This window comes from Centruroides vittatus, unplaced genomic scaffold (genome assembly GCF_030686945.1).
Source record: "Centruroides vittatus isolate TY-2023 unplaced genomic scaffold, ASM3068694v2 scaffold_899, whole genome shotgun sequence".
Classification (NCBI taxonomy): Eukaryota; Metazoa; Arthropoda; class Arachnida; order Scorpiones; family Buthidae; genus Centruroides; species Centruroides vittatus.
This window is the reverse complement of record NW_027122719.1, coordinates 1,339,229-1,365,986: the sequence shown is the minus strand read 5'-3', so window position 1 is coordinate 1,365,986 and position 26,758 is coordinate 1,339,229. Positions and strand designations below refer to the sequence as shown.

Sequence of the window (26,758 nt, the reverse complement as noted above, 5' to 3'; positions counted from 1 at the left end):
TATTATTTTTGTTTTTGTTTTTTTTACTGTTGTTAATTTAATGTTAAAATAATAAGACATTTATTTTTCAATCTATTTAAATTGCAATGATGATGATAAGTGAGAATGATAATATGAATATAAATGAAAATAAGAGGAATCTTTAACTTTGACATTAATGAGCTAGAATCTTTAGTCATGTCGAAATATGAATATTATATCTTTTAAGGCATGTCTACTAATTTCTGGGATTGAATTTTTAAAAAAAATGTTTTTGAAAGGAATTATTTAATTTAGTATCAGTCCTCAAAATACTCTCTTCTGAGAGCTATACAAGTTTTGTATGCTTTAGTAATTTACATATACTCTTATAAAAGGGTCTTTTTGGAATGCTGTTTAGTTCTCTCCATCAACCTCTTGATTTCTGAAATTGTCTCCTGTTCAAAGCAAATTTTAAATTGGAGAACAGGAAGTGGTCAGTTGGGTAAGCCACATTATTGGTGGCTTCTATTTTAAATCAACAATATTTTCAATTTTAAGAGCGTTTATTCCTAAGCAAGTCAATTTTTTCTAAATTTAGTGTCTGAAATGAATTATCTAGAATTTAGTTTTAGTGATAATCTGTACGGATAAGGTCTACAGTAGTATGAACATTTATCATTATTATTGCAGTATTTAATTGCAGAGCAAGTTTTTCTTATAATTTATTTAAAAAATTAAATTTTTGAATTGTTGAAAATTGTTTGACAGTCTTCTCTAATTATTTTAATCTACGGGAAATTTTTCTCATATACTTCCAAAAGCACTGAAAAGAGCTGAATGACATTTTATCACAGTGAACTTATATAAAATTATTGAATTTATTTCCAAATATTTCTCCTGTAATCATAAAATATATATATGTCTGTTTTTCACATGCTTTATAAACATAGTATTTAAATAAATAAATAAATATATTTATTTATTTAAATACATTTTAATACTATGTCTGTTACTATACATATACTATTTGGCAAAAATAGCATAATTTTCAAAAGCAACTGCCACTGTGCCTGAAAAGAAAAAAATATTCAACCAAAGTGTTCTATTAGCACTCACCTATGGAGCAGAAACATGGACACTAACAAGCAAAACAATACAGAGGCTATAGACAACAGAAAGACATATGAAAAGATGCATGCTGGGCATTACAAGAAGAGAGGAAGTGAATCACCTGGATAAGAAATCAAACAAAGATATATGATATCATTAAGAGGCTCAAATGTTAAAAATGGGTAATGGGCCAGACACAATTCTAGAAGACTAGACAATGGATAGACTACAAATATCCTAGAGTGATATCCACGGCAGATCAAATGCTCAAGATGACACCAAGTACTATGGAGTGACAAAATAATGAAAAATGGCATAAATTGGAAAACTGAGAAAAATGGAAGAGATTAGAGACCTTCATCCAGTAGTGGATTGATACTGTGTGTAAATCATAGTGATAGTGTGTTATCCGTTATAATTTAATTCATAGTTTCAAAGTACTGTTTTGCACCCTGTAAGTTTCACATCAAAAGTAGAAAATTGAAGAAAAAAATTTAATAGTAAAATAAAAAAAAATTATTTGACAGATTGAAGTCAAATCCCAAATTGGAACCAATTAAGTAACATTTGATTTTGTACTTAAGCAGTCAAAAAAGTTATAATGTAAAAGTACTCAGTTTAAAGTAGAGAGAGATGGAACTCCATTAAGCAGTATGGAAAGGAAGTTGTGATAGTATGGAGTATAAGGACTCATATAGTATAAAATATCTTAGAGTAATATAGAAAGTTAAATTATTTATCTTGAATAATTACATTTTTTTATATTAGACTGAAAATTTTTGAAAAATTTATTACATGTCAGTTAATTTACTGATGTTCATGAAAATTTTTTATAGCACTTTGAAGGAATAATCAAATATTTATTTTAACTTTCAATTTAACTGATAGAGAAATATACAAATTATGTTATTTACAATAAAAGTTTAAGTTTGAATTGATTTTATTGTAAATAATTTAATTTCTTGTTATACAATAATTATTTACAATAATAATTATCTATAAAATATTCTAAATTTGTTTTGATGTTTTAGTAAAATATAAATTTTAATTTTAAAGTGATTTTTATGTAAAAAAATGTTATTTTATTGAAATTATTCTAAATAATTGAAAATTAATTTTTTTGGTATAGATATAGGAAAGCTATTCCCAAAAGTGGGCATCAAGTCTTATCTGCACACAATGCAGTTTGGCATGGAATAAGAGCTTTTGGTGTTGTTCATGGTGACTTGAAAAGGTTGCACCCAAATGTGAGATCATATATTGAAGATAAAGCAAATCTCTGTCAACCAGATAATATTCATATATGTGATGGAAGTGATGCAGAAAATACTGCACTGATCAATATTATGCAGAAGCAAGGTATAATTGTACCATTAACAAAATATGAAAACTGGTATGAAATACATTTAATTCTTATTTAAAATTATTTAAAGTGTTATTGATTTATACTGAAAATTTTAAAATTTTTAGTTGGTTAGCAAGAACAGATCCTGCTGATGTCGCTCGAGTAGAAAGTTTGACATTCATATCTACCCCTAATAAAAGAGATACCGTTCCAATTCCTAAAGAAGGAGTTAAAGGGATGCTTGGAAATTGGTTATCACTAAGTGATTTGGAGAACGCTTTCAATGAAAGATTTCCACAGTGTATGAAAGGTAAAAACATTAAATTCTTATTATAACCTTGCCTTAGTTGATTTACACTTTTATTTAGTAAATTTACTTAATTTATAGTTTTATATAATTAACTTTAAATTTTAGGAAGTAAAAAAAATTTCCAAATAATTTTATTCCCTTTTTTATTTTCCATTTTGATTTTACTTTTAAATACACATAAATAATATAGCAAAACCCCAATTTTTGAGTGTACCTTGTTCCAGAAAACTTCTCATAAATCAAAATCTTGTAAATAGGTAAAAGTTTATTAGTTCTCATGGTGAAAATTTATATCCCAATCCAACCAAATTCATTTACCATATCTATGTTCTTTAGATAATATTAAAGTGGTTCATCATCCTATTTACTATCCACCAGTGATATAAGATAAAATAAAAAGTATTAGTTCTTTTATATCTACAAATAACCTATCATAATATTTTTTACAGATAATCTGCAGGTTATCTGTGTTTAAAAGTCAATTGGAAGATGGTCTAGTTTGTCTATCAATTTTAACTTGCAATTGTAAACTCTCCAAGCAACTTTTTCTTTGTTTAAAGTCACCAAAAGGGTCTGCAGAAAACTTGAAAAACGTTTTGTGCATTGAAGACATATTTATCCACTGTTGTAATTTTCCTAAAATCCGTCTCCATCATCCATTCTTGTATATTGAACACTGTAATATTGATATACACATTTCCTTTTTATAAGTTTGAAAATGGAAAAGTTTAAAAACTAACAATAGCTTTCTTTATTTAATTATAGATATGATACTATACTGAATTAATAAATTTTGTACATATTCACAACACTAGATTTTTATATATTATGTAGTATTTTATCTCATTAAAAAAGTAATTTGAATTTTTTAATAAAAATAACATTTTAATTTCTTAAAGCATAATAAACTTCAGAAAATCTTTTTTTAAAAACTGTTAAAAAGTCTAGTGGAAATGGCTATATTCATCTGATTAGTTATGTAAGTTTATAGTTATCAAAAACTGAATCTGCTTTATGAAATTATTCTCAGAAGCTAATTTTATTTTAACATTGATGGATATTGATTGGGATAATTATAGCTTATCTATAAGTCCTTCACATGTCTTCCTAATTGATATTACATGATTTATGCTGAAACTTTTCAAATTAAATCTGAGAGTAATTCATTCCAAATTAATCTAAAATATTTGAGAGCAGAGTGAATATTTTGAAAATTTTTGAAACAAATATCAAAATTTTACTACAAAGTATCCTATAAAATTAATATCAGTGCCTTACTAATAGTATAAAAAAATAATTCCATCTTTGGTAATATGGTAATATTAACAAACTACAACAGCCAATCCGATATACATTAAAGCAATACACCAACCAAAGCCGAATTATCGGGCTAGAAAAGGCTATAATAATAATAATAATTTATAAGATAATTTGGTACTAGAGTTCGGCATTAGGTGCCATCTCTTGATAAAAGTTAATAATTATAATTTTAATTAAATAATTTAAATAATTTATAATGAACTGGAAGAAAAGAATTGGCCCGGAGCGAGACTCTAACCCACAACTCCTGCTTACCGTGCAGATGCATTGCCAATTATGCTACCCTGGCCTCTGGTCTGATCTTCTCTTCCAGTATATATAAGCTTGCGTTACGACCATCGACGGCCATTATTACAATGCCGGCTGGGGACACATCAAGCGCCCTTGGGAGATGTTTACAGGACATGGGCGCTTGATGTGTCCCCAGCCAGCATTGTAATAATGGCCGTCGATGGTCGTAACGCAAGCTTATATATACTGGAAGAGAAGATCAGACCAGAGGCCAGGGTAGCATAATTGGCAATGCATCTGCACGGTAAGCAGGAGTTGTGGGTTAGAGTCTCGCTCCGGGCCAATTCTTTTCTTCCAGTTCATTATAAATTATTTAAATTATTTAATTAAAATTATAATTATTAACTTTTATCAAGAGATGGCACCTAACGCCTAACTCTAGTACCAAATTATCTTATAAATTATTATTATTATAGCCGTTTCTAGCCCGATAATTCGGTTTTGGTTGGTGTATTGGTAATATTAATATAAATTGATATCATTACCAGTATAAAAATAACAGTCTCCATAGTACTGTAGAAAGTATCTCTAAGATGTTAAATATTTGTTTAAACACAATTGTGAAAAAAAGGAAACAAATTCAAATTAAAGTATTTTTAAGTATTAATAATTTTCTTTAGTGACTTAATATTATGAATTAAAGGTCTTACATTATTCAATTTTAGAAACTTTTTTTCAATAGAACATTTTTTTTTATAATGACTGAAATTCATTTAAAGCTTTTATGTACATTTATATCATTTCTACAGCATTTCTTGCCAGTGTAGCCAATGTGGGTTATATTTTTCTCTTAACTAAATTATCAAATTAAAGTATTTTTGGATTTTGCCATATTTACTCGCATATAAGATAAGGTTTTTGTTCATTTATTACAGCTTCAAATCCCTAGGTCATCCTATACACACAAGCGAAAGATTCTTTGCATTTTTGCAAATAATTTTTGTGAATCGTGTATTTACATTTTTTACTGGATGCTTACCCTCTTGTATTTAAAAACATAAGTATTTTATCTGGGTTGTTTTGAATCATTCTTATATATTGTCAGGAGTAAAGATGAATAGCAATAGGAAAAGCAAAGCTTTTGAATTGAATTCCAGATTGAAATTCCAAAATCACACGAATGTTCGATATAAGTTTTAATCCATTTCCATGTGAAAACATGCTTATTCGGAAATCAGAATTCGGAGCAACTCATAAGTGTAATTGACGGAGAGTGGATTCGGCTGTTAAGAATTGGCAAAAAAAGGTTCCCGATTGTCCAGCTTTACACGAACAAATTACGTTATCGATTTTACAAGATTTTTCCTTAAAGTTTAAGATGCCAGTAATTTTTGCAGGACAATGTGTGCATTTATGTTTATTTGATATTTTACTTGTGATTAAACGAAATAAAATTAGAATTGTATTAATAAATCTAATTTTTTTTATTTTGATCTTTAAAGTCACACCTTGATCTATATGCAAGGTCGTCTTATATGCGAGTAAATATGGTATTATTTCATTTAATTATTATGCCTTTTTGTCCTTTTTAACTCTATTTAAAATTTATTTTGTATACTAGTACTTTCTATATATTAACAGGACTTATTATACTGGAAATTATGGATGCAGATATTTAGTCTTACAGATCAAAAATAATGTTCTTTGTTTAGTTCACCTGAACACATACACTTTAAACATGTGTTTCAGACTTGTTCGTCCCTACTCAGCAGGCCTTTAAATGACACTTTCTACAATTAACAATAAAAACAGGTGAACTAAATAAAGAACATTATTTTTGATCTGTAAGACTAAATATCTGCATCCATAATTTCCAGTATAATAAGTCCTGTTAATATATAGAAAGTACTAGTATACAAAATAAATTTTAAATAGGGATGGTATTATTTCATTTCACTATAGTCTCCATTCACATTGACATGCAATTGCCAGTATTACAATCTTTGACTAACTTTGCAACTGTGTATATAAGTATAGTACATATGCTTGTGTGTGGTGTGTGTGTTTGTAAATATGTTGTGTATTAAGAGAAAACTAATTAAAATTTCTGTTTTTGTTTCCGTCCGATGAATAAATATTTTTCTATAAACAGTTAAAAGACAGTCGTTCCAAAAAATTCTTTAGACGATCACCATTTTTAGTGTTCCAGAACCAAGAATCAGACAGCCAGACCTTCCCTTTTAGGCTACATAGCTGTCCTTTCTAAAAGAAGTTCCTTAAAAGATACACAGGAAACCAATTAAAATCAAATAAATTTAAAATCGGAATGGTAGATCTTACGACATCTTGTGAAAATTCATCTGTATCTATTCGGGATTTCGACTCCTTTTATCTGCGAAAAATGAGCGCTGACAGATGCAGATTACGTCGGAATGTCCCTCTAGTGACGAATATTAACAATATTTTCGTTTTTGTTTCCGTCCGATGAATAAATATTTTTCTATAAACAGTTAAAAGACAGTCGTTCCAAAAAAATTCTTTAGACGATCACCATTTTTAGTGTTCCAGAACCAAGAATCAGACAGCCAGACCTTCCCTTTTAGGCTACATAGCTGTCCTTTCTAAAAGAAGTTCCTTAAAAGATACACAGGAAACCAATTAAAATCAAATAAATTTAAAATCGGAATGGTAGATCTTACGACATCTTGTGAAAATTCATCTGTATCTATTCGGAATTTCGACTCCTTTTATCTGCGAAAAATGAGCGCTGACAGATGCAGATTACGTCGGAATGTCCCTCTAGTGACGAATATTAACAATATTTTCGTTTTTGTTTCCGTCCGATGAATAAATATTTTTCTATAAACAGTTAAAAGACAGTCGTTCCAAAAAATTCTTTAGACGATCACCATTTTTAGTGTTCCAGAACCAAGAATCAGACAGCCAGACCTTCCCTTTTAGGCTACATAGCTGTCCTTTCTAAAAGAAGTTCCTTAAAAGATACACAGGAAACCAATTAAAATCAAATAAATTTAAAATCGGAATGGTAGATCTTACGACATCTTGTGAAAATTCATCTGTATCTATTCGGGATTTCGACTCCTTTTATCTGCGAAAAATGAGCGCTGACAGATGCAGATTACGTCGGAATGTCCCTCTAGTGACGAATATTAACAATATTTTCGTTTTTGTTTCCGTCCGATGAATAAATATTTTTCTATAAACAGTTAAAAGACAGTCGTTCCAAAAAAATTCTTTAGACGATCACCATTTTTAGTGTTCCAGAACCAAGAATCAGACAGCCAGACCTTCCCTTTTAGGCTACATAGCTGTCCTTTCTAAAAGAAGTTCCTTAAAAGATACACAGGAAACCAATTAAAATCAAATAAATTTAAAATCGGAATGGTAGATCTTACGACATCTTGTGAAAATTCATCTGTATCTATTCGGAATTTCGACTCCTTTTATCTGCGAAAAATGAGCGCTGACAGATGCAGATTACGTCGGAATGTCCCTCTAGTGACAAATATTAACAATATTTTCGTTTTTGTTTCCGTCCGATGAATAAATATTTTTCTATAAACAGTTAAACAGTATAACAGTTATGTAGCCTAAAAGGGAAGGTCTGGCTGTCTGATTCTTGGTTCTGGAACACTAAAAATGGTGATCGTCTAAAGAATTTTTTTGGAACGACTGTCTTTTAACTGTTTATAGAAAAATATTTATTCATCGGACGGAAACAAAAACGAAAATATTGTTAATATTCGTCACTAGAGGGACATTCCGACGTAATCTGCATCTGTCAGCGCTCATTTTTCGCAGATAAAAGGAGTCGAAATCCCGAATAGATACAGATGAATTTTCACAAGATGTCGTAAGATCTACCATTCCGATTTTAAATTTATTTGATTTTAATTGGTTTCCTGTGTATCTTTTAAGGAACTTCTTTTAGAAAGGACAGCTATGTAGCCTAAAAGGGAAGGTCTGGCTGTCTGATTCTTGGTTCTGGAACACTAAAAATGGTGATCGTCTAAAGAATTTTTTTGGAACGACTGTCTTTTAACTGTTTATAAAATTTCTGTGTTATAAAAAAAAAGACAAAGTAAATTAAATTTATATGATTTCAAATTAAAATCTTTTTATATTCAAGTTGAATATGGTATAAAAATGATTATCTTCGAGTTGAATATAAAAAATTTTAATTTTTTTCAATGATAATGATTTACTAATGGATAATTGGACAATATTATTAATTGTAATGAATAATTAAGGTTAATGATTAGATTTGAATAGTGTGATTGAATTTAAATAAATTTGAGATTTTCACAAAATATGGTCACATGCATTATAATTGTTTAAGTTGTAGCTTAAAACTTAAAAATGAATATCTGGCAATAACAATGCAAATAGTATTGTTTTTTCATATTGATAATAAATAAATTTTTTATTATATATTTTCAACATAAAAGTTTTAACAACTTTTAATAAATCAAAATTAATTGGATAAGAATAAAATGAAGCATGCAATATACTTAATTCTAAGATATATTTATTATTTAATATTGATAAATAATTTTGAATATTTCAATTAATTTAGGAAGAACAATGTATGTTATTCCATTCAGCATGGGACCAATTGGATCTCCACTTTCTAAAATTGGTATTCAGCTTACTGATTCACCTTATGTTGTTGCTTGTATGCGAATAATGACTCGAATGGGAGAAGAAGTATTAGAATATATAGATGATGGTTTCATTAAGTGCCTGCATTCTATTGGACAGCCACTTCCAATGAAAGGTAAATCCTTTAATATGTTTAAATTGAATGAGTCTTTTTTTAATTTGTAAATGTAAATTATGTAATTAAGTTCAAAACTGTAATATGAAATTTATTAAAAATAACTGTTTTGGAAGTTTATGCTATCAGAAATTACATAATGTGTACATATTGATAATTCAACCCTAAAATATTATTGATGTTTTACTTTAGAAAAGCCAGAAATAATTGACACAAAAGTATAACATATCAATAAAAATGGAAAAAGATAAAAACTTTGCCAGAAGTTAAAATTTTGTAATATATTTTTTGTAATATTTTACATTGAAGTTACATTTAAACTGTACAGTTAAATAATAGCAGGAGAAAAAATAACAGTAATCACCTACAGATTTTAAAAATTTAATATTGATTTAATCAGTGTCATTCTTGTAGTAAACTGCTGTAGAAATTGTGTTACTCTTATTGAAATTAATATTGACAATTTCTACTAAAAATATTGACGTGCATAAAGACAATTTAGGATTGTAATATTCAATTTAATTGATAGAAATGGTGTCAATGCAATGCTTGTATAAACTTATTATGTTATATCAATTTATTTGTAGATTTTATTAATATTTGAATAGCTGAGCTTGTTTATATTTATTGAATTAATTTTATAAATGAATTTCTTAATAAACTGTGGTAATTATGAAGAATGTTTTGAAATAAAACCTTATCCAAAAATAAAAAAAATCATAGAAAAACATTTACTGATATAGTGTTATAATGTTTGTGAGATAGCAAGAGAGATTTTTATTTATAGTTATATTTAGTTATTTATAACATTTTCCATTTTGTTTTAGTTATTTTGAGTTTTGGGGATCGAGTTATGTTAAACCTCAACTATTATCTCAACATTTCTCAGCTAGTATTTTTTTTGCATAATCTCATACTAACATTTGTATAATGAATAAATTGTATCCCAGTTATTTAGGGTTTAAAAAATGATTAAAATATGGATATAAATATATTAGTAGTAGAAATATTAAATGATGATAATTATATATATAATTTAATTGCTATTAAATATAGTATAATTGGAAATTTATCTTTATTCTAATAAATACAAGATGATATTTTACCATTAATTATATATTTCTCCAAGAAAAACTTTTAATGTTTCTGTAACATTGTCTTTACTAATGTATAAGTAATAAAATAAAACTTGATTTTTAAAGTAGTTGCAAAGTTTTTATTTTTGAGAAAATGTTCTGATATACAGGGTGTATCAGTGCAGTGGTTACAAACTTTCAGGAGAGATAGAGTACACCTAAATGATGGGAAATTGCATAGCAATGCATGAAATGTTTTCCTGGCATGGTAGTGATGACACAAAACAAGAACGGAAGGACACGAACAGGGTGAGAAAACATGTTTATTATTCTTAGTACAGCAAAAATGCTGGGACATCTTTGGCTGGTGTATGCAATAGATATCGCTACACCAGCCAAAGACCATCCTTAGTACAGCATTTTTGCTGTACTAAGAATAATAAACATGTTTTCTCACCCTGTTCGTGTCCTTCCTTTCTTGTGTTTTGTGTCGTCACTACCATGCCAGGAAAGCATTTTCGACCATGCATTGCTATGTGGTTTCCCATCGTCTAGGTGTACTCTATCTCTCCTGAAAGTTTGTAATCACTGTACTGATACACCCTTTGTATTAAAAGAACAATTTAATGCATTTTCTTTAATTAATATTATTGAACTAAATTTTGACAATTGGTATCATTCAGTCATTTTTAGAAATAAATTAAAGATAATCAATATAGAATTCAAGTGGAAATGGATAGTTTAATTAACATAAAGTTTAGTGTTGAAATAATCAAAAAAATTTTATTTGAAAAAATGTAAATATGAGATATGATCTTTCACTTATTTCACTTATGCATTTAGTTATATCAATCTTCAAAGTATGGTTACAATAAGCAAATAATGAAATAATGAACCATTGTATAGAAATGCTAATCTATCCAAATTTCATATAGAATAATCTGTAAGCTTTCTTGCAAACTTACAATTTATAAATAAATTATGGTAGGTATTAACAATTTCATTTTGCAGACACACAGAGATTGTGAATCAATGTATCAGAATAATTTCAATTTTCTGAATATATCAAGAAATTGCATATTGTTCAGAAAATATTTCCATAATTTAATAGCTTATTTCAAATACTTAAAATATAAAAATTAAAGTACAGTAAGTATTAGAAGTGAAATCAGTGATTTTAGTTCTATTTCTGGCCAAATATTTTATGGATGTTATACAGTATTTCAAAGATTATAATTACACTGTTAATTAAGTTTGATCATTTAAATTATCAACAAAAAAAAATGTTAATTAGTCCAGTATATATCAAATTATCTTTGACTGATTTAAATATTACTACTATATATTTAAACAATTATAAATCTGTAACGGTTTGTTCTGATGTATAGTAAGCTTTTTCTAAATATAACATTATTTTATAGTGTAAATATTTAAAAAATAAATTAGTGTACATTTATGATATTTGGCAAATAAATTAGTTGTATCTTTTATTTATTATTTATTGATTGATGATTTTAATCTTTTATCACATGTATATTATTGATTAAACAAAATTTATTTTAATAAATGGTTTAATGTATTTTAATGTAGTTCCACCTGTTAATAATTGGCCATGTAATCCTGCCAAGACAATCATTGCTCACATTCCAGATAATAATGAAATATGTTCATTTGGTAGTGGTTATGGAGGAAATTCTCTTTTGGGAAAGAAATGTTTTGCATTAAGAATAGGATCAATTCTAGCTAAAAGAGAAGGATGGTTGGCAGAACATATGTTGGTTTGTATATTTTTTAAAATAATTTTTCAAAATAATGTTAAAATACATTTTTATATAGACTAAAATCTAAAATTGTTATTTATAAACCAAACTCAGTTCTATATATTTCAGAAAATCTTTTATCAACTAAATTGAATGTAAACAATTGTTAGTTTCAATGTTTGTTTTGGAAACAAAACTTTAATAATCTGGAGTTCATTTACACAAATTAAATTCTGTTTCATGAAATAAGTACTAAAGTCACATAGTCTTTTTAATTATTTTGAGTTATATAAATGTTAGAGAATTTATATTATTTAATATATTTGAATTATATACCTCAATAGCAGTACAAAATATAATTTAAGTTTTATTTTAAATTCTTATAAACAACAATCCAAAATAAATACAAGATTTATAAGTTTATAAAAGACTTCAAATAAATTTGTTTTTATATGCTGGTATTATTTTATATGTATTTATATACTATATTATTATTCTCCACTCTTTCTATGAACACTAAGAGCTAAAAGAGCCTTTTTTCTATGTCTATCATGTATTTGGCTAGACTCACAATGGGGCAGCTGGATGATTAAGGACAGGGCTTGACATCTGGGACAAACCTCTGAAAAATGAGCAGCGCCGGATCCAATAGGTGCGAGGCCCGATTGAATTTTTTTTTTGCGGGGCCCCTCAAACTTTAAATAACAAAATTAATTAACTGTTAATTTACATATTGAAATATGTCGTTTTATTTTTAATAATAATATACCTAGATATTTACTTTTGTAACATGTACTATTTTTAAATATATAAATTTTGACGTGATGCGGGGTCCCTTCAAGCGCAGGGCCCGATTGGCATCAATCGCTCCAATCGCCTAAAATCCGGCCCTGAAAATGAGAGATTCCTGATCTAAACTTGAACCCAGGTCTTCCAGATAGCATGCTGATGCCTTTTCTGCCTTGGCCATCCAGCCATTATATTTTTATATCTGATTTATTTCTTCTGTAATAGTTTAATCTTATATTATGAGAATGCAGTCCTTTTTAAATGATTAGAAAGGACAATTTAATAATGATTGTTTTTGTGTTGTTTAAAATTGTTTTAAAAGTAAAACTTTTGATTTTGGTTAAAAAATCAAAAATTTGAAATTATTATTTTAATTATATTTTCTTTTTTCTAATTACATTTAATTTATGTTATATCAAAACAAATTTTAATTATTATTCATAATTTTACAGATTTTAGGTATAACAAATCCTAGAGGAGAAAAAAAGTATATTGTTGCTGCTTTTCCTAGTGCTTGTGGTAAAACTAATTTAGCAATGATGAATCCATCTTTACCTGGTTATAAAGTGGAATGTGTTGGTGATGACATTTGCTGGATGAGATTTGATGAGAATGGTCAACTGAGAGCTATTAATCCAGAGTATGGGTTTTTTGGTGTTGCACCAGGTAAAAATTTAGATATTTTTATATTGCTTGTTTATAAATATTTAGATAAAATAATAAATTTTGTAATTGGGTAGTGATTTCAAAACTGAAATTGCTACCCTCATTTCTTTTTCTAAATTTATTTGTGACCTGTATTTTGACTTGATTACTGCAACTGTAGAAAAGCCAGTTTCACACAAGTATGACATAGTTATACTTGTCAAACCTTCAAACCTGTAAGTACCTCAAAAAACCTTCAAAGCTGTAGTACTGATAGCAGGTTACATTGTCCCAAAATTGAAATAGTTTGTCTTTATCGAATTGTAGTTTTAGGCTCGTATCACTTGATAGTTCTAACAGCTGTTCTTCCTTGACTGTTGAAAGTGTAGATGGGGTGGGGTCAATTGGAATGAGTCTCTAATTCAGTCATATTGATCTGGATTCTTTGGAAAATATGTATCCAAAATAGGTGCTTAATGTTGATAAGTGTTGGATAAATATCAATTGCAAACTTGGCTCCAGATTTTGAATAATTTTTCTTGCAGAAAGCCATTTAAAACAGGAAAACAATCAGTATTTCCTTGCGCCTTTTCTATTTTTCTTTTCCACAACAGCAACTTCCTTTTAAATGCTGCAATTTTATCAGCCAGTTGCAGTATATGCGTTTCATTTCCCTGCAGCGATTTATTAAGGACATTTAATTTCTCAAATATGTCGCAAAGATATGCCAGTTTTATTAAGAAGTCAGTATCTTTAAGCTAATTTGCATCATGATGCAATTCTATCAATAAATACATGACAACTCATTTTTTAACTTGTATACATGGGAGAGTACATTACCTCTCGACAACCAATGAGAGTTACAGTAATAAAGTAAAGATGTATACTTGGCATTCAAATCTTCCCAAAGCTTTTGGAAAAATCTTGCCTTCATGGGTCTTGTTTTTATAAAGTTTACCATGTTAATAATTATATTCATCACAAGATTTAATTCAGGTGAAATATTTTTTGTAGCCAGGGACTCTCTATGCATGACACAATTTGGAGCCTTGATTTTAATGAGAGCTTGAAGTCCTCCATACTGCCCTGACATTGCGCAAGCTCCATCCGTACACACACTGACACAATTCTCCCATTGAATGTTATTTTCTTCCATGTATGAAAATATGATCGCAAAGAAATCACTAGCCTTCCTGGTATCAGTCATTTTTTTCAAAATAACAAATCCTCACATACATTTGTTTCTTTCATGTACTGCATGTAACATATTAATTGAGCATCATTATTACTGTCTCACTTCATCCAGTTGAATGGCAAATAAACCAGAAAGTTTTCCCACGACTTGCTCATTAATGTCTTCAGCTGTGTCATGAATGCGACGACTAATCATATTGTTAGAAAGAGGAATATTTTTATTTCTGTAGCTGCCGATTCTCCAATCATCACTGATACCATATCAATTGCTGCAGGTAAAATAAGACCTTCACCAATCGTGTTCTGGTTTCTTGCATTTGGCAATATGGTGAGCGACCTTGTAAGAGGCGAGTAGTGCTTTGGAGGGAATAGATGCTCTGGAAAACAAGGATGTCGACTGATTTTTTAGTTCTCGCAATTTTCTTAGGAATAAAATCTCGCGGTTTTCCCTGTAAATTACTGTGAGTTGTTTCTAAATGACGTTTCAATTTATTAGGAAGCACACTTTCAGCTGCCAGCACCTTATGACAAACAACACATTGGAGTAGTTCCACATTTCCTTTGCTAACATAGGTAAATCCAAAACCTAAATATTGGTCATCGTATTTTCTGTACTTTTTTCGTTTTTCTACAGTTTCTTTTCTACTCTTTCCTGAGCCTTCAACATGTTTTCTATTTATTTGAATAAAGTTATCTATTTTACGATGCATAAATTAAATACAACACACTTGAAATCAAAACACTGATTCATCAACACTAAAAAAATCGGCCAAAAACAAAAGACTGAATGAAAAAGCAGGAAAATGGAGGAGTGGGGTGATAGACACATGCTGTGCACTCACTCATTGTGTCGCGTGCAGGTGACCTGTGCATATGGTCTCACAACTCCCTTAGGATAGCCCCTAACTGTGGGCTTCGTTAGGGAAAGGGACCTAAGTGTATAGGGCTGGGCTTCCCTAACTGTGCATTGTGATGCACAGTTAGAGAAGCCTGGCCCTATACACTTTGCTTCAAACTCATCATCTCTTTGCAAAAGAGGTGATTAGTTTGAACCAGAGTTTTCCTAATTACCTTTTGACTGATAAGCTCTTGACTTATGAATGTGATTGTGACTTTCCCATAGTCAACAATATTTATAATTTGATTTCAAAACATGTTTCTGTGAATTTTGGATTAGAAAGTGGTGCCTGACTCTAGACAATTTGAAAAGGTAGAATTTTAGTTAAATGCCTTATCTGCCACTCTAAACTAAATACCAGGAGTTTTTAACCTTTTTTATTTCATGGATCCCTTTTCCAGTCAGGTAAAGGTCATGGACTTTTCTTGGAATAATGTTTTTAAATGCATAAAATAAAATTACAGAAGAAATCAATTATAAGGAAATACTTTTATTAGAATGAAAAACATGATATAGTAATATATGTGCTTCTTTCTTAACACAATAATTAACAATTTGACATTAACACAAAATTTCAAAGTACAGTCAAACCTGTTTTTATGCGGGGGATAGGGACCGCATTAAAAAAAATGCATAAAAAAAATCTCACGAAACTTCACGAATGGCTGTAAATAATAGTTTTCGCAACACAATTAAAAAAAAATTTTTTTTATGCGGTCAACAGGGACCTCATAAAAAAAGTCTCACATAGAAAATAACTCAAAACCGTACGAAATAGAATTTATTGACAACAGATGTCCGCACTTGACTGCATCGTCTGGTCTATCGTCTGTTTTACATATTTTTGTCCAGGTGGTGTTTTGTTGACTTAAAAAGTAAATTATTTCATTTTTCGCATATTCATGCAATAATATTGCTATAATAAGTTTATTTAGCTATAATAAGTCAACGTAAGACATGACGAATCGCACGAGACTAGTCGCCAACTATACCGCACAAATTAAAAATTCGCATTAAAAAAATCGCACATAAAAAGAGCGCATAAAAACAGGTTTGACTGTACTAATGATCATAAGCAATTTTTTGAGATGTGCAACAACTATAATGTGGTATGAACATGTCTTGCTTCTATTGTTGAAGCAGATCTAGCTAATACTACTATAATTTATAGCGCAAGAGCATAATTTCATAAGTGAAGTAATACTTGATTAGAGTAGATAGTGAAAATTAAGATAATAAGTTGCTTAATCCATAATCTTTAAGTTAAGTAAGTTGTTCCAATAACTACTACAATATCTGTGCAATCTTTGAAATAATAATTTAGTTATTTCTAATAATACATAATAATTTTAAAATATATTTAATATAGAAACAATTGATTTATACAATAATTGTAATAATTTTTTCTTCTTAATCATAAATATAAAACTAATACAATATTCTGTTTTACTTAAATAAGTGTGACATCTTTCATTAGGTACATCCATGAAGACAAATCCTAATGCTATGCTCACTATTCAAAAAAATACAATGTTTACAAATGTTGCTGAAACTAGTGATGGTGGCTTTTATTGGGAAGGAATGGAAAATGAAATACCTCCTGGAGTGAAAATTAAATCATGGCTTGGAGTAGAAAATTGGACATCAGAGAGTGGGAAACCAGCAGCACATCCGAATTCAAGGTATTTATTTATATTATAAATCTATGTAATTTTATTTAACTACTAAAAAATTTATAAATGTAACTTTGTGTCTTAAAATACTTTAAATGTGTACACATTTAAAGTATTTTAGGACACAAAGTTTTTTGTAAATTTTTATTGTCCTACCATTTTTATCAAATGATAAATGTCAGTTACATGAAAGTTAGAATTTTGACACGATATATAATTTTTTATATTGCACATTTTCTTGCATTTTTAAAACACTACAGGTACTCCTCACTTTACGACCAAGTTCCGTTCCAATGACTACGTCGTTAAGCAAATTGGTCGATAAGCAAAGAGCTTGCGTTGGGAATATAGAATCATTGTAAAATTATACAAATTATGCAACAAACTTCAAATTTATTCATAAAAAGACTATTATAGTACGCTATTAGCCTATTATAGTACTATAAGACTATTATTGTACGCTTAGTGCGCATGCCACCAACCGCCACTGACTGACACACAAGCTGAGAAAGGGGATTCCCCGAATTGCAGATTGAAACTCGATTGGTCGTAAGTGCAAGTGGTCGTTAAGCAAATAGGTTGTAAAGTGAGGAGTACCTGTATTTTTTTGCAAAACAAAAATTTTAATTTAAACTGGTTTAACAAGTTTAATTAGAAGTTTAATAAAAATAGTTAGCATCCAGCCAAAAGGGCTGGGGACACTAATTAAATCCAGCTGATTTTATTGATTGACCAACTAGTTATTCTGATGAATTGACATGTCAAAATGATGATTCTTATAAATGCAGAAACAAAACTCAAAAGTAATTAATATCTCTGTAGCATAAAAAGAATCCACAAAATGAAATTTAAAATTATTTTAATTTCTGCTGATGGTCAGCAGAAACAGGAAGTCAATAGCCAATAGAAAACAATGGCCAGTTGGCTGAGTGGTTAAGGTGGCAGCCACTTCTCTAAGGGACCAGGAATTGAATCTGGATAAGTTGAAAAACCCCAGGAATTTTTCATGGGTGGTCTGTTTGTGTATGTCAGGGCCCTGTCTCTCTTTCAGTCACCCCATTGTGGGCCTGGCCCAACTCATAATGGCCTTTCTAAGAAAAAAAAAGCTCTCTTAGTGACCATGGGGCTGAACGAATTAAAAAAAAGAAACCAGTAGAAAACAATGACAATTGTTTTATCTATAAATCAGTTTGACAAACATAACAATGTGAATTGCTGATCACTTACAAGGAAATGTGAACTTGTTATATTAGAAAGTTTTTAAAAATTTATCAATATTTTAAAAAAAATATATGAAATCATCATGCATAAAAAAGTATAAAATGATATGTAGTTGGTGACTACATTTGATCTTTGGCTGCCATGCATGCTTATGATGGCCAAAATTAATGCAATAAAAAATTTTCAGTCCAAATAATCAATTACATTCATTAATGGCATGGTACAGTTATTAAATGTTAAATTGAATACTGCATGAACACTACATATAACAACAACTTTATATTGTCGCAGAGACAAACTGCAACCAGTCTTTAGGAACACAAAGGGGTGTTTATTCACTCAGAGAACGTACAATCACTGCAGCTTGCAGTGCTAGAACAATAACTGCCCTCAACCTGAGAGCTCGCAATTATATACTGTGAGGACATGGTTGAAATATGTAAATGATAACAAATTAACATGTGTTCTCAGACTGGGAGAATGTACACAAAAAAAAACCCCCACATCAAAGAGGTTCGAACCAGAAACCTTCCATTTGATAGGCAAAGAAGCTAACCCCTGCATCATGAATGACACAATGGGAAAAGTGAGCTGCAAACATTATTCATATAATCTTCATATAAAATTAATTTTATATGAAGATTACAATATTTCCTTAGTTTGATTTTTGGTGTATTTGAAGGTGATTGACTATCTGTGTTTTCACAAATTTTTGTTAATAAAAATATTAAAAGTTTGTTTGAAGTTCAATACACCTAATTTTTTAAGTATAAATAAAGTATAGTGTTTAATTTTAATAATTTTTTTCTCATTTTCAAAATATTTGTGAAAAATTTTTAATTTTGTTTTTTGTTAATGAATTGTTAGAATTAATTATTAAATAAAGTTCCAAATAATTGTCAATAAATTAATTTAGGTTTTGCACTCCAGCAAAGCAGTGTCCTATTATGGATCCTGCATGGGAAGATCCAAGAGGAGTACCTGTTGATGCCATTGTGTTTGGTGGAAGGAGACCCAAAGGTATATTAAAAATTCTTAGTTTACAATAAAAGTTATAAATTATGACTGGTAATTTAATTTTTCCATTGCATATATTGACTTAATATCAGAATTTAATAGGTATCATTAATTGTAAGCAAGTAAAAATTTTAACTCTTCTGCTGGCAGTCAACACTAAGCTCATTTTATTGCTTAAAACTTTGCCTTAGTTCATTTTATCAAAAATCTCCATATAATTTTTATGAAAATCCCATTCTTCATATTCCTGTTTAAAATTAGAAAACTAAATTTCCTGCAAATATTATTTTTTAGATATTGATCTGTTAATTTTGATATCATTTTCTATATGTAATTTGATATCTTGATAGTAAAGATTTTAAGATCATATACAGATTAAGCTGGCAAAAATTTCTAAATTTATCAGTTTCTTATTTAATCACCTAAAAGGGGGTTTTTGGACTAATAAACAAATTGTTATGTCCTTCTAATCTGACTTTTATACTTATAATCTGACTCTATATGCATTTTGGATTCGAAATGCATATAAATAAGACATCTAGAAATTAAAATTAGTACTGAGTAATTCTTGAACTCCAGTAAAAAGTCGGATTAGAAGGACATAACAATTTGTTTGTTAGTCCAAAAAACTCTTTTTAGGTGATTAGATAAATAATAAAATATACATGGATCAAAAATTAAAATATTTGATATAATAGTATTGTGTGTGTGTGTTTAATTAAAACTTCTTTATTATTATTCAATGAAATATTAATGTATTTCAAATAATAATGTAATTATTTCATTAATTATTAATATTTGTGGTCAAAAACAAACTAGATTGTTTTTGCTATTTGATGATAGTGCAAAGTACTGTACATTCTTTTTGTCACCAAGGATTGCTGCCTTTAGACATTTGAGCATCAACCTGCCAAGTGGTGTTGAATTTTTCAAATTGAACACTTACTATACACTATTTTGTAATATGTTAGTGTCGTGCTATAATTCAGAATGAAGTCGAAAATTAAGCAAAGAGTAAATGTTAAATTTGCATTAAACTTTGAGAATCTGCCAGAGGCCCCTGAAATGCTTTTGGAAGCTATGCAAATAAGCCATGGATGAGATCACAATCTCCATGAACCAAGTCAGGAGCATGACAAAGCATGTTGATTGTTCTTTTTATTATAAGGAGTTTAATGGGAATTTATTCCTCCTGGTCAGATGGTGAATTCAGACTTTTACTGTAATATTTTGAGGCAATTGCATGAGGATGTTTGTTGCAAAGGACCAGAACTTTAGTGCAATTAAGCTTGGCACTCATTATGACAATGCTCCCCACACACACAGCCTTAAATGTATTTTTGGCAAATAATAGTATGATAGTCGTCTTCATTCTCCTTGCTGAATATAGCTACTTTTTTTGTTCTTTGGAATGAAATTGAGGCTAATAGTCAAGAGATCCCAAGGCATTTTTTATTATTTTACTGCATTATTATTATTATTATTTTCCTCACATTTAAAGCTTATAAAAGAAGAGAGAAAAAATTATGATGTTATTTCCTTTTTACGGAAAATGAGCCTCTAGATTTAACTCTTATGTTATTATCTGAAAATAAATCTGAAGAAAATTTTATTTGTGGTATTGTGACAGTCGAAGTGTAACAGACATGAGTGCACGAGGAAATTGTTCATAATATTAACAATTAAAAAAATAAAACACCGACTTTCTACCCTATTTTCATATCACTTGTCTTTTTCGTCCATGTGCAGTAATATCTGAAGCTTATTTGCTTGTGAGTACATAGTATGTAAAATATGTGAAAATAAATGTGAAGAAATAAGTTTTATTTAATGACATAAGAGTTAAATGTACAAAGGCTTCTTTTTGCTTAACAGGAAATGACATAAAACAAGAGATTAAAAATAGTGATAAGCTTTAAACATGAGGAATAATAATAGTAATAATAATGCTAGTGATCCAGTAAAATAATAAAGTTATGCATAAAATTAACTAAACTAAACCAAAACTAAAACTCAGAAGGTTTGAACCTACATCCTCTAGCTCCAGTACTTTGTGTCTTATTCACCCAGCTATTGCCATTCTAGGACATGAAACTTTCAAAGACTTATAAGCTAAACACTAAATTTTCAGAGGCCCAATTTTTGTGAACTTGAGAAGTGGGTCGTATTATTTGGACGGGCTGTTTGTGTTTAGGGCTATGTCTCACCAAGTTTTGTTCAAATCAGAAACCTGACTGAGTGACGTTCCCCTTGCTAGCAATTGGAATCATTTTTGAATAATTTTTTGATGAATAATTCTGAATAACAAATTTGATCACAATGCTTAAACAGTATTTGACAGGTTCTGTCATGTCAAAATTTTTGTTTTAGTCTTCTGAAAAAAGTCATCCCAAAATTTCTGTCAATTGACGATAAATCCCAATCTGGAAATATTGGGTGGCATTGCACGAAATTGCTTTTGGTTCTTGACATCACTTCCAACTGTTCTTCCCAAACTTGCCATGTGACATCGCTAGATATATGTGCACGGGACTCCCATTGTATGGAAGCTTGACATTTTGCTGTTTTTCCCGAAATGTGATTCAATTTCACACTGAATGTCAAAACAGTAGGACTAGAATTTTATTGCCACTTTGATAAAAATATCGCCAAGTGGCAATTTTGGCTCTATGCAGTGCAATCCCTTTAGTTGTACAGGCCATCTCTACATGGTGAAGTAAATTAACAGTCCTATCTCTAATTCTACATTAATTGCTGATCTACACATCTCAGGAAGGCAGTGTTTCCAAATTAAAAAAAGGTAGCTGATAATAGTTCACCCTGTATATATTTTTGCATGAATATACAGTCAAACCTGTTTTTATGCGGTCTTTTTTTGTGCGATTTTTTTTATTTGTGCGGTATAGTTGGCGACTAGTCTCGTGCGATTTGTCATGTCTCACGTTGACTTATTATAGCTAAATAAACTTATTATAGTAATATTATTGCACGAATATGCGAAAAATGAAATAATTTATTTTTTAAGTCAACAAAACACCACCTGGACAAAAATATGTAAAACAGATGATAGACGAGACGATACAGTCAAGTGCTGACATCTGTTGTCAATAAATTCTATTTCGTACGGTTTTGAGTTATTTTCTATGAGAGACTTTTTTTATGCAGTCCCTATTGACCGCATAAAAAAAATATTTTTTTAATTGTGTTGCGAAAACTATTTTTTATAGCCACTCGTAAAGTTTCGTGCAATTTTTTTTTTTAATGCGGTCCCTATCCACTGCATAAAAACAGGTTTGACTGTATACATATAATACTTGCACTCAGGTGTATTTAATAGATTGTAATTCACATTGAGCCATTGAATCATTAATAATAAAAAAAATTTATGCCAAATATGACTTTCTATTATGTATTGAAATAGTTAATTGAACAATTATCATTTTAGGTGTTCCTCTAGTTTATGAAGCATTAAATTGGAAACATGGTGTTTTTATGGGAGCTGCAATGAGATCAGAAGCAACAGCAGCAGCAGAACATAAAGGTTTGATATAATTTAGTATTTAAAAAAAAAAATAAGCTATAATTTTTCTAGAAAAATAATTTTTTTTATTATTTAGGCAAAGTAATAATGCACGATCCATTTGCAATGAGGCCATTCTTTGGTTACAATTTTGGTAACTATTTACAACACTGGCTAGATTTTGAGAAAAAGCCAAATTTAAAATTACCTCGCATATTCCATGTGAATTGGTTCAGAAAATCAGAAGAAGGTAAATTTATTTGGCCTGGATTTGGAGAGAATGTTAGAGTGTTAGATTGGATTTGCCAAAGAGTAGATGGAAAGGATGTTGCTCAAGTAAGCTTATAATATATTTGTTTTGCAATTTAGACTTTCATTATCGGTATAGAAATGTAAATGGAAACTCACAAAAAACATTTAAGTAGAATTGAACTCTCATTCTCAGATTAAGAGAAAAGTCATGTTATATAAGATTAATGTAGAAAGTACAAAATTTTATTATCTAAAATCAATTAAATTATTCTCTAATATTATCTTTTTAGAAAACACCTATTGGCTTTATTCCAAAAGAAGAAAGTTTGAATTTAGAAGGATTGAAAGATTCTGTTGATTTAAAAGAACTTTTTCATCTACCAGAAAGATTTTTGGATGCAAGAAGCAAGTGAGATTCACAAATATTTTAGTGAACAAGTAGGTAGCGATTTACCCAAAGAAATTGCAAGAGAACTGTCAGAACTCAGAAGCCGCATAGAGAGGATGTGAACTGATGCAAAGTAGACTATCCAAATTCTCATAGAATTTCATAGTGCTCACGGTCGGGATCTTGTTTAAAAATTCCAAATGCAATTATATTCTATATATTTGCAATTTATACAATTTTTATTTATTTATTTCACTATCATGCAAAAGAAATTTAAATACTACTTGGTTATTTATTTTTTATAAAAATTTTTTGTTATTCATATATAGTACTTATTGTAAAGGGCCAAATTTTAATCGCAATTTCTAACACGATATCTATATCGGACCACCTGCACACGAATTTTATAATGCCACGCCATTTCCAAAATTAATATTTTGCATTTTGAAGCTTTTAATTCCACATAGTACTTATATACTAATGTAAATATTTTAAGTTCTATGAGAAATTCTTTCAGATGATTTTAAACTGCCTAGTCTAAAAACAAATAAGAAAGAATTCATTATAATTGTTACTACAGATGTATTTATGTACATTTTATAAATGTTGTCAGAGAAATATATGAAAGGTATTAAATAATATATGTGGTATTTTTAAATAATAGAATGTATTGTTTTCTTTATTAATGTTAAAAACACTGATAACAAGAGTAATTTTAAAAAGTGTGACTATTTGATCCAAAATACATTTGCCATTCACAGAAGTGCTGATTTTGATTTATTTGAAAGTTTACTAAAATCAAATTGTCATTATTAATTTAATTAATAAGCAATATAAGAAAGAGCTTAAAAAATTTGCTTTCACACTTGTTCTTTTCTAATCCATCATAAAGTTGACCAAATCTGTATATAATTAATATTAGAAAACAAGTTTTGGAATTTAATCAAGTCCATTATTGTGAACATCAATAATAATAATAATAATGTAATTTTTAAAAATTACATTATTAAGGTTTCACATCTGCAAGAGCAATTGAAAGTTTGTGATCTTCACAAAAATTTTTTAGACCATGTTTTTTACATCTAATTTTTGGGAATCATAATTTTAATTTTAATTTATATTTGGGAATCACTTTGATAATCAAATTTCTTATTTTATGATTTAAAGTTTACAATAGATGAGGCTAGAAAATAATCCATTATTCTAGTTACATATCTGCTAAAAGGAGATTAATGTATTATTAATTTTATTTGATGGGACCTGGGGAAAAAATCCATTATTCTGCAATACATTAAAACAAGATTCTACAGAAGATTTTATAACTTACTTTAACTATTTTGCTAGCTGGGAAGCTTATAGGAACATATATTTTTCTCAGACAAAAGATACATGGAAAAAGACAACTAAAATTAAATTTCATCACACCATTTACATTAATAGAGGGATTGAATGTGGTATAACTTGATAAGCAAATAGTAATTACTACATCACAAAAATAATTTCCACTTTTGATCAATATAGCATAAAATCAAACTAATTGCCACAAATCAAAAATTTGATATTTTTAACTTTTCATCATCTTTCTAGTTGGTAAGTTTGCAAATATCTCTTGTTATTGATAGAGGCTTAACCTGAAAGCTCTTTAATAAGTCTGGCATTCCTCTATTCTTACTCTATTGAATTCCCAATAGGCAAATCATCTGATTTTGTTTCATTTATTATTTATCAGTCTCAAACTTTAAACACCATCTTTTTAACATTCTTAAATCTAATCTTTATTGTAATAATTTCAGTTAGAAAAAATGCCCAATTTTTTAAAATATTTATTTTACCCATGAAAATGCCTCAATAATTCAAGTTTTTTTAAAGTAAAATTGTAATGCAACATCTTATAGTTTTTGATGTGTATATTTTTTATTAATAGTTAGATAATTTATTTTTTTTCTATTGTAATAAAGTATCCATTACATAGTATTGAATGACTAACAATTTTATTATTATTATATTATACTAGATGATCAAATAAAGATAGAAGTGATTAGTAGTAGTGTAGGGAGCTTAGTGATGCTGTGTTTGTTGCACTGCTGGTTCATGGCATTGTCATGTTTAAGTGAACATTATAAAATTCCTTGAGTTTTTCAAATTCTTTCCATTTTATCATCCCCAATTGAAATAAAATAAATTGTACTATTAATTTTTATAATGATGAAAATACTTAAAAAAATTATTTGGATAAGTGATAAATTTTTTTTAAATTAAATATAAAATAGTAATAAAAATTAACAATAAATGTAATCAAAGCATTTCCTTACACAATTGAAACAATGATGCTGTTTATTAACATTTGAAGCAAATATTTAATTTATTGAAACAATTTTTCAAATCATGATAAAAGTGACTGTGATATAACAATAAATAGATGTGCAATTTTATAATATTTGCATAGTAATTTTAAAGAAATAAATTATTTATCTATTAAGAACATTTTATATAGCCTCTCCTCTTCTTTACATTTGAAATCTGGTTTAAAATTTACTCTCACAATTTGGTTGAAACCTTCAGATAATTCAGGACGTTCATATTTTAAACTAAAAAAAATTTTATTAGTAAGTAATTCAGATTATTAAATATATTAAAAATAATGTGCAACTTACTTATAAGAATTGAGAACCATGTCATTTACACCAACATGACTTTTATCTTTTGAAGTTATTAATCTAAACTGAAATAAAATGTTTTGGAAACAAAAAATATATTTTTATTTTGAAATTATGTAATAATCAAGCTGAAAAACATTTACAAACCATATTATTATGTTTTGCTTGTTCTAAGGAACAGTGAAATAAAAAGCAGCGACATGGTTTCTTGTATTTCAAAGCAATGTCAATATATCTATTTAAAAAAAATCCATATTATCACGTTCTTTAATGAATTGCATACATAAGAAACAAATATATAAGTACCTTTTTCTACTTTCTTTATCAGGATTTGTATTATCAATAACAACATTTAATCCTTTCTGAACAGATGTTTCACATTCATGAATACATTTTTTCCAACTCCCTAAGGTATCCTGCAAAATGTTCAATATAAAACATTCAAAACAAAGTGTGTATGTAGAAGATGGAAGTAATTAAACTAAGTATCATGTGAGCAAGTAACATGTCTATCATGGATGATGAAGAATGAGGCCTAACATATCCAAATCAAACTATTCAAGAAAATTTCTGAGTTTCTGATTTGGACTCCA

At 28.7% G+C, this 26,758-nt stretch overlaps 2 protein-coding genes across 2 annotated transcripts in view; one reads left to right on the top strand and one right to left on the bottom strand.

The window, feature by feature from the left end:
* Positions 1 to 24,174, top strand: part of LOC136990290 (phosphoenolpyruvate carboxykinase, cytosolic [GTP]-like) — a 34,170-nt gene extending 9,996 nt beyond the window's left edge. Inside the window, 11 exon segments of the mRNA XM_067288678.1 lie at positions 2,201 to 2,464; positions 2,542 to 2,726; positions 8,875 to 9,075; positions 11,742 to 11,929; positions 13,153 to 13,366; positions 16,915 to 17,119; positions 19,248 to 19,351; positions 22,794 to 22,889; positions 22,966 to 23,204; positions 23,411 to 23,503; positions 23,505 to 24,174. Of these exon segments, the coding sequence (XP_067144779.1) occupies positions 2,201 to 2,464; positions 2,542 to 2,726; positions 8,875 to 9,075; positions 11,742 to 11,929; positions 13,153 to 13,366; positions 16,915 to 17,119; positions 19,248 to 19,351; positions 22,794 to 22,889; positions 22,966 to 23,204; positions 23,411 to 23,503; positions 23,505 to 23,630 (1,915 nt within the window). The 3' untranslated portion in view covers positions 23,631 to 24,174.
* A 1,637-nt stretch (positions 24,175 to 25,811) lies between these two features.
* The window catches only part of PNKP (Polynucleotide kinase 3'-phosphatase), a 34,958-nt gene continuing 34,011 nt past the window's right edge, over positions 25,812 to 26,758 (bottom strand). The window contains exons 12-15 of the mRNA XM_067288714.1: positions 26,472 to 26,581; positions 26,313 to 26,400; positions 26,163 to 26,230; positions 25,812 to 26,096 (exon numbers count right to left, since the gene is read on the bottom strand). Of these exons, the coding sequence (XP_067144815.1) occupies positions 25,973 to 26,096; positions 26,163 to 26,230; positions 26,313 to 26,400; positions 26,472 to 26,581 (390 nt within the window). The 3' untranslated portion in view covers positions 25,812 to 25,972. The remainder of the gene's footprint in view (positions 26,097 to 26,162; positions 26,231 to 26,312; positions 26,401 to 26,471; positions 26,582 to 26,758) is intronic.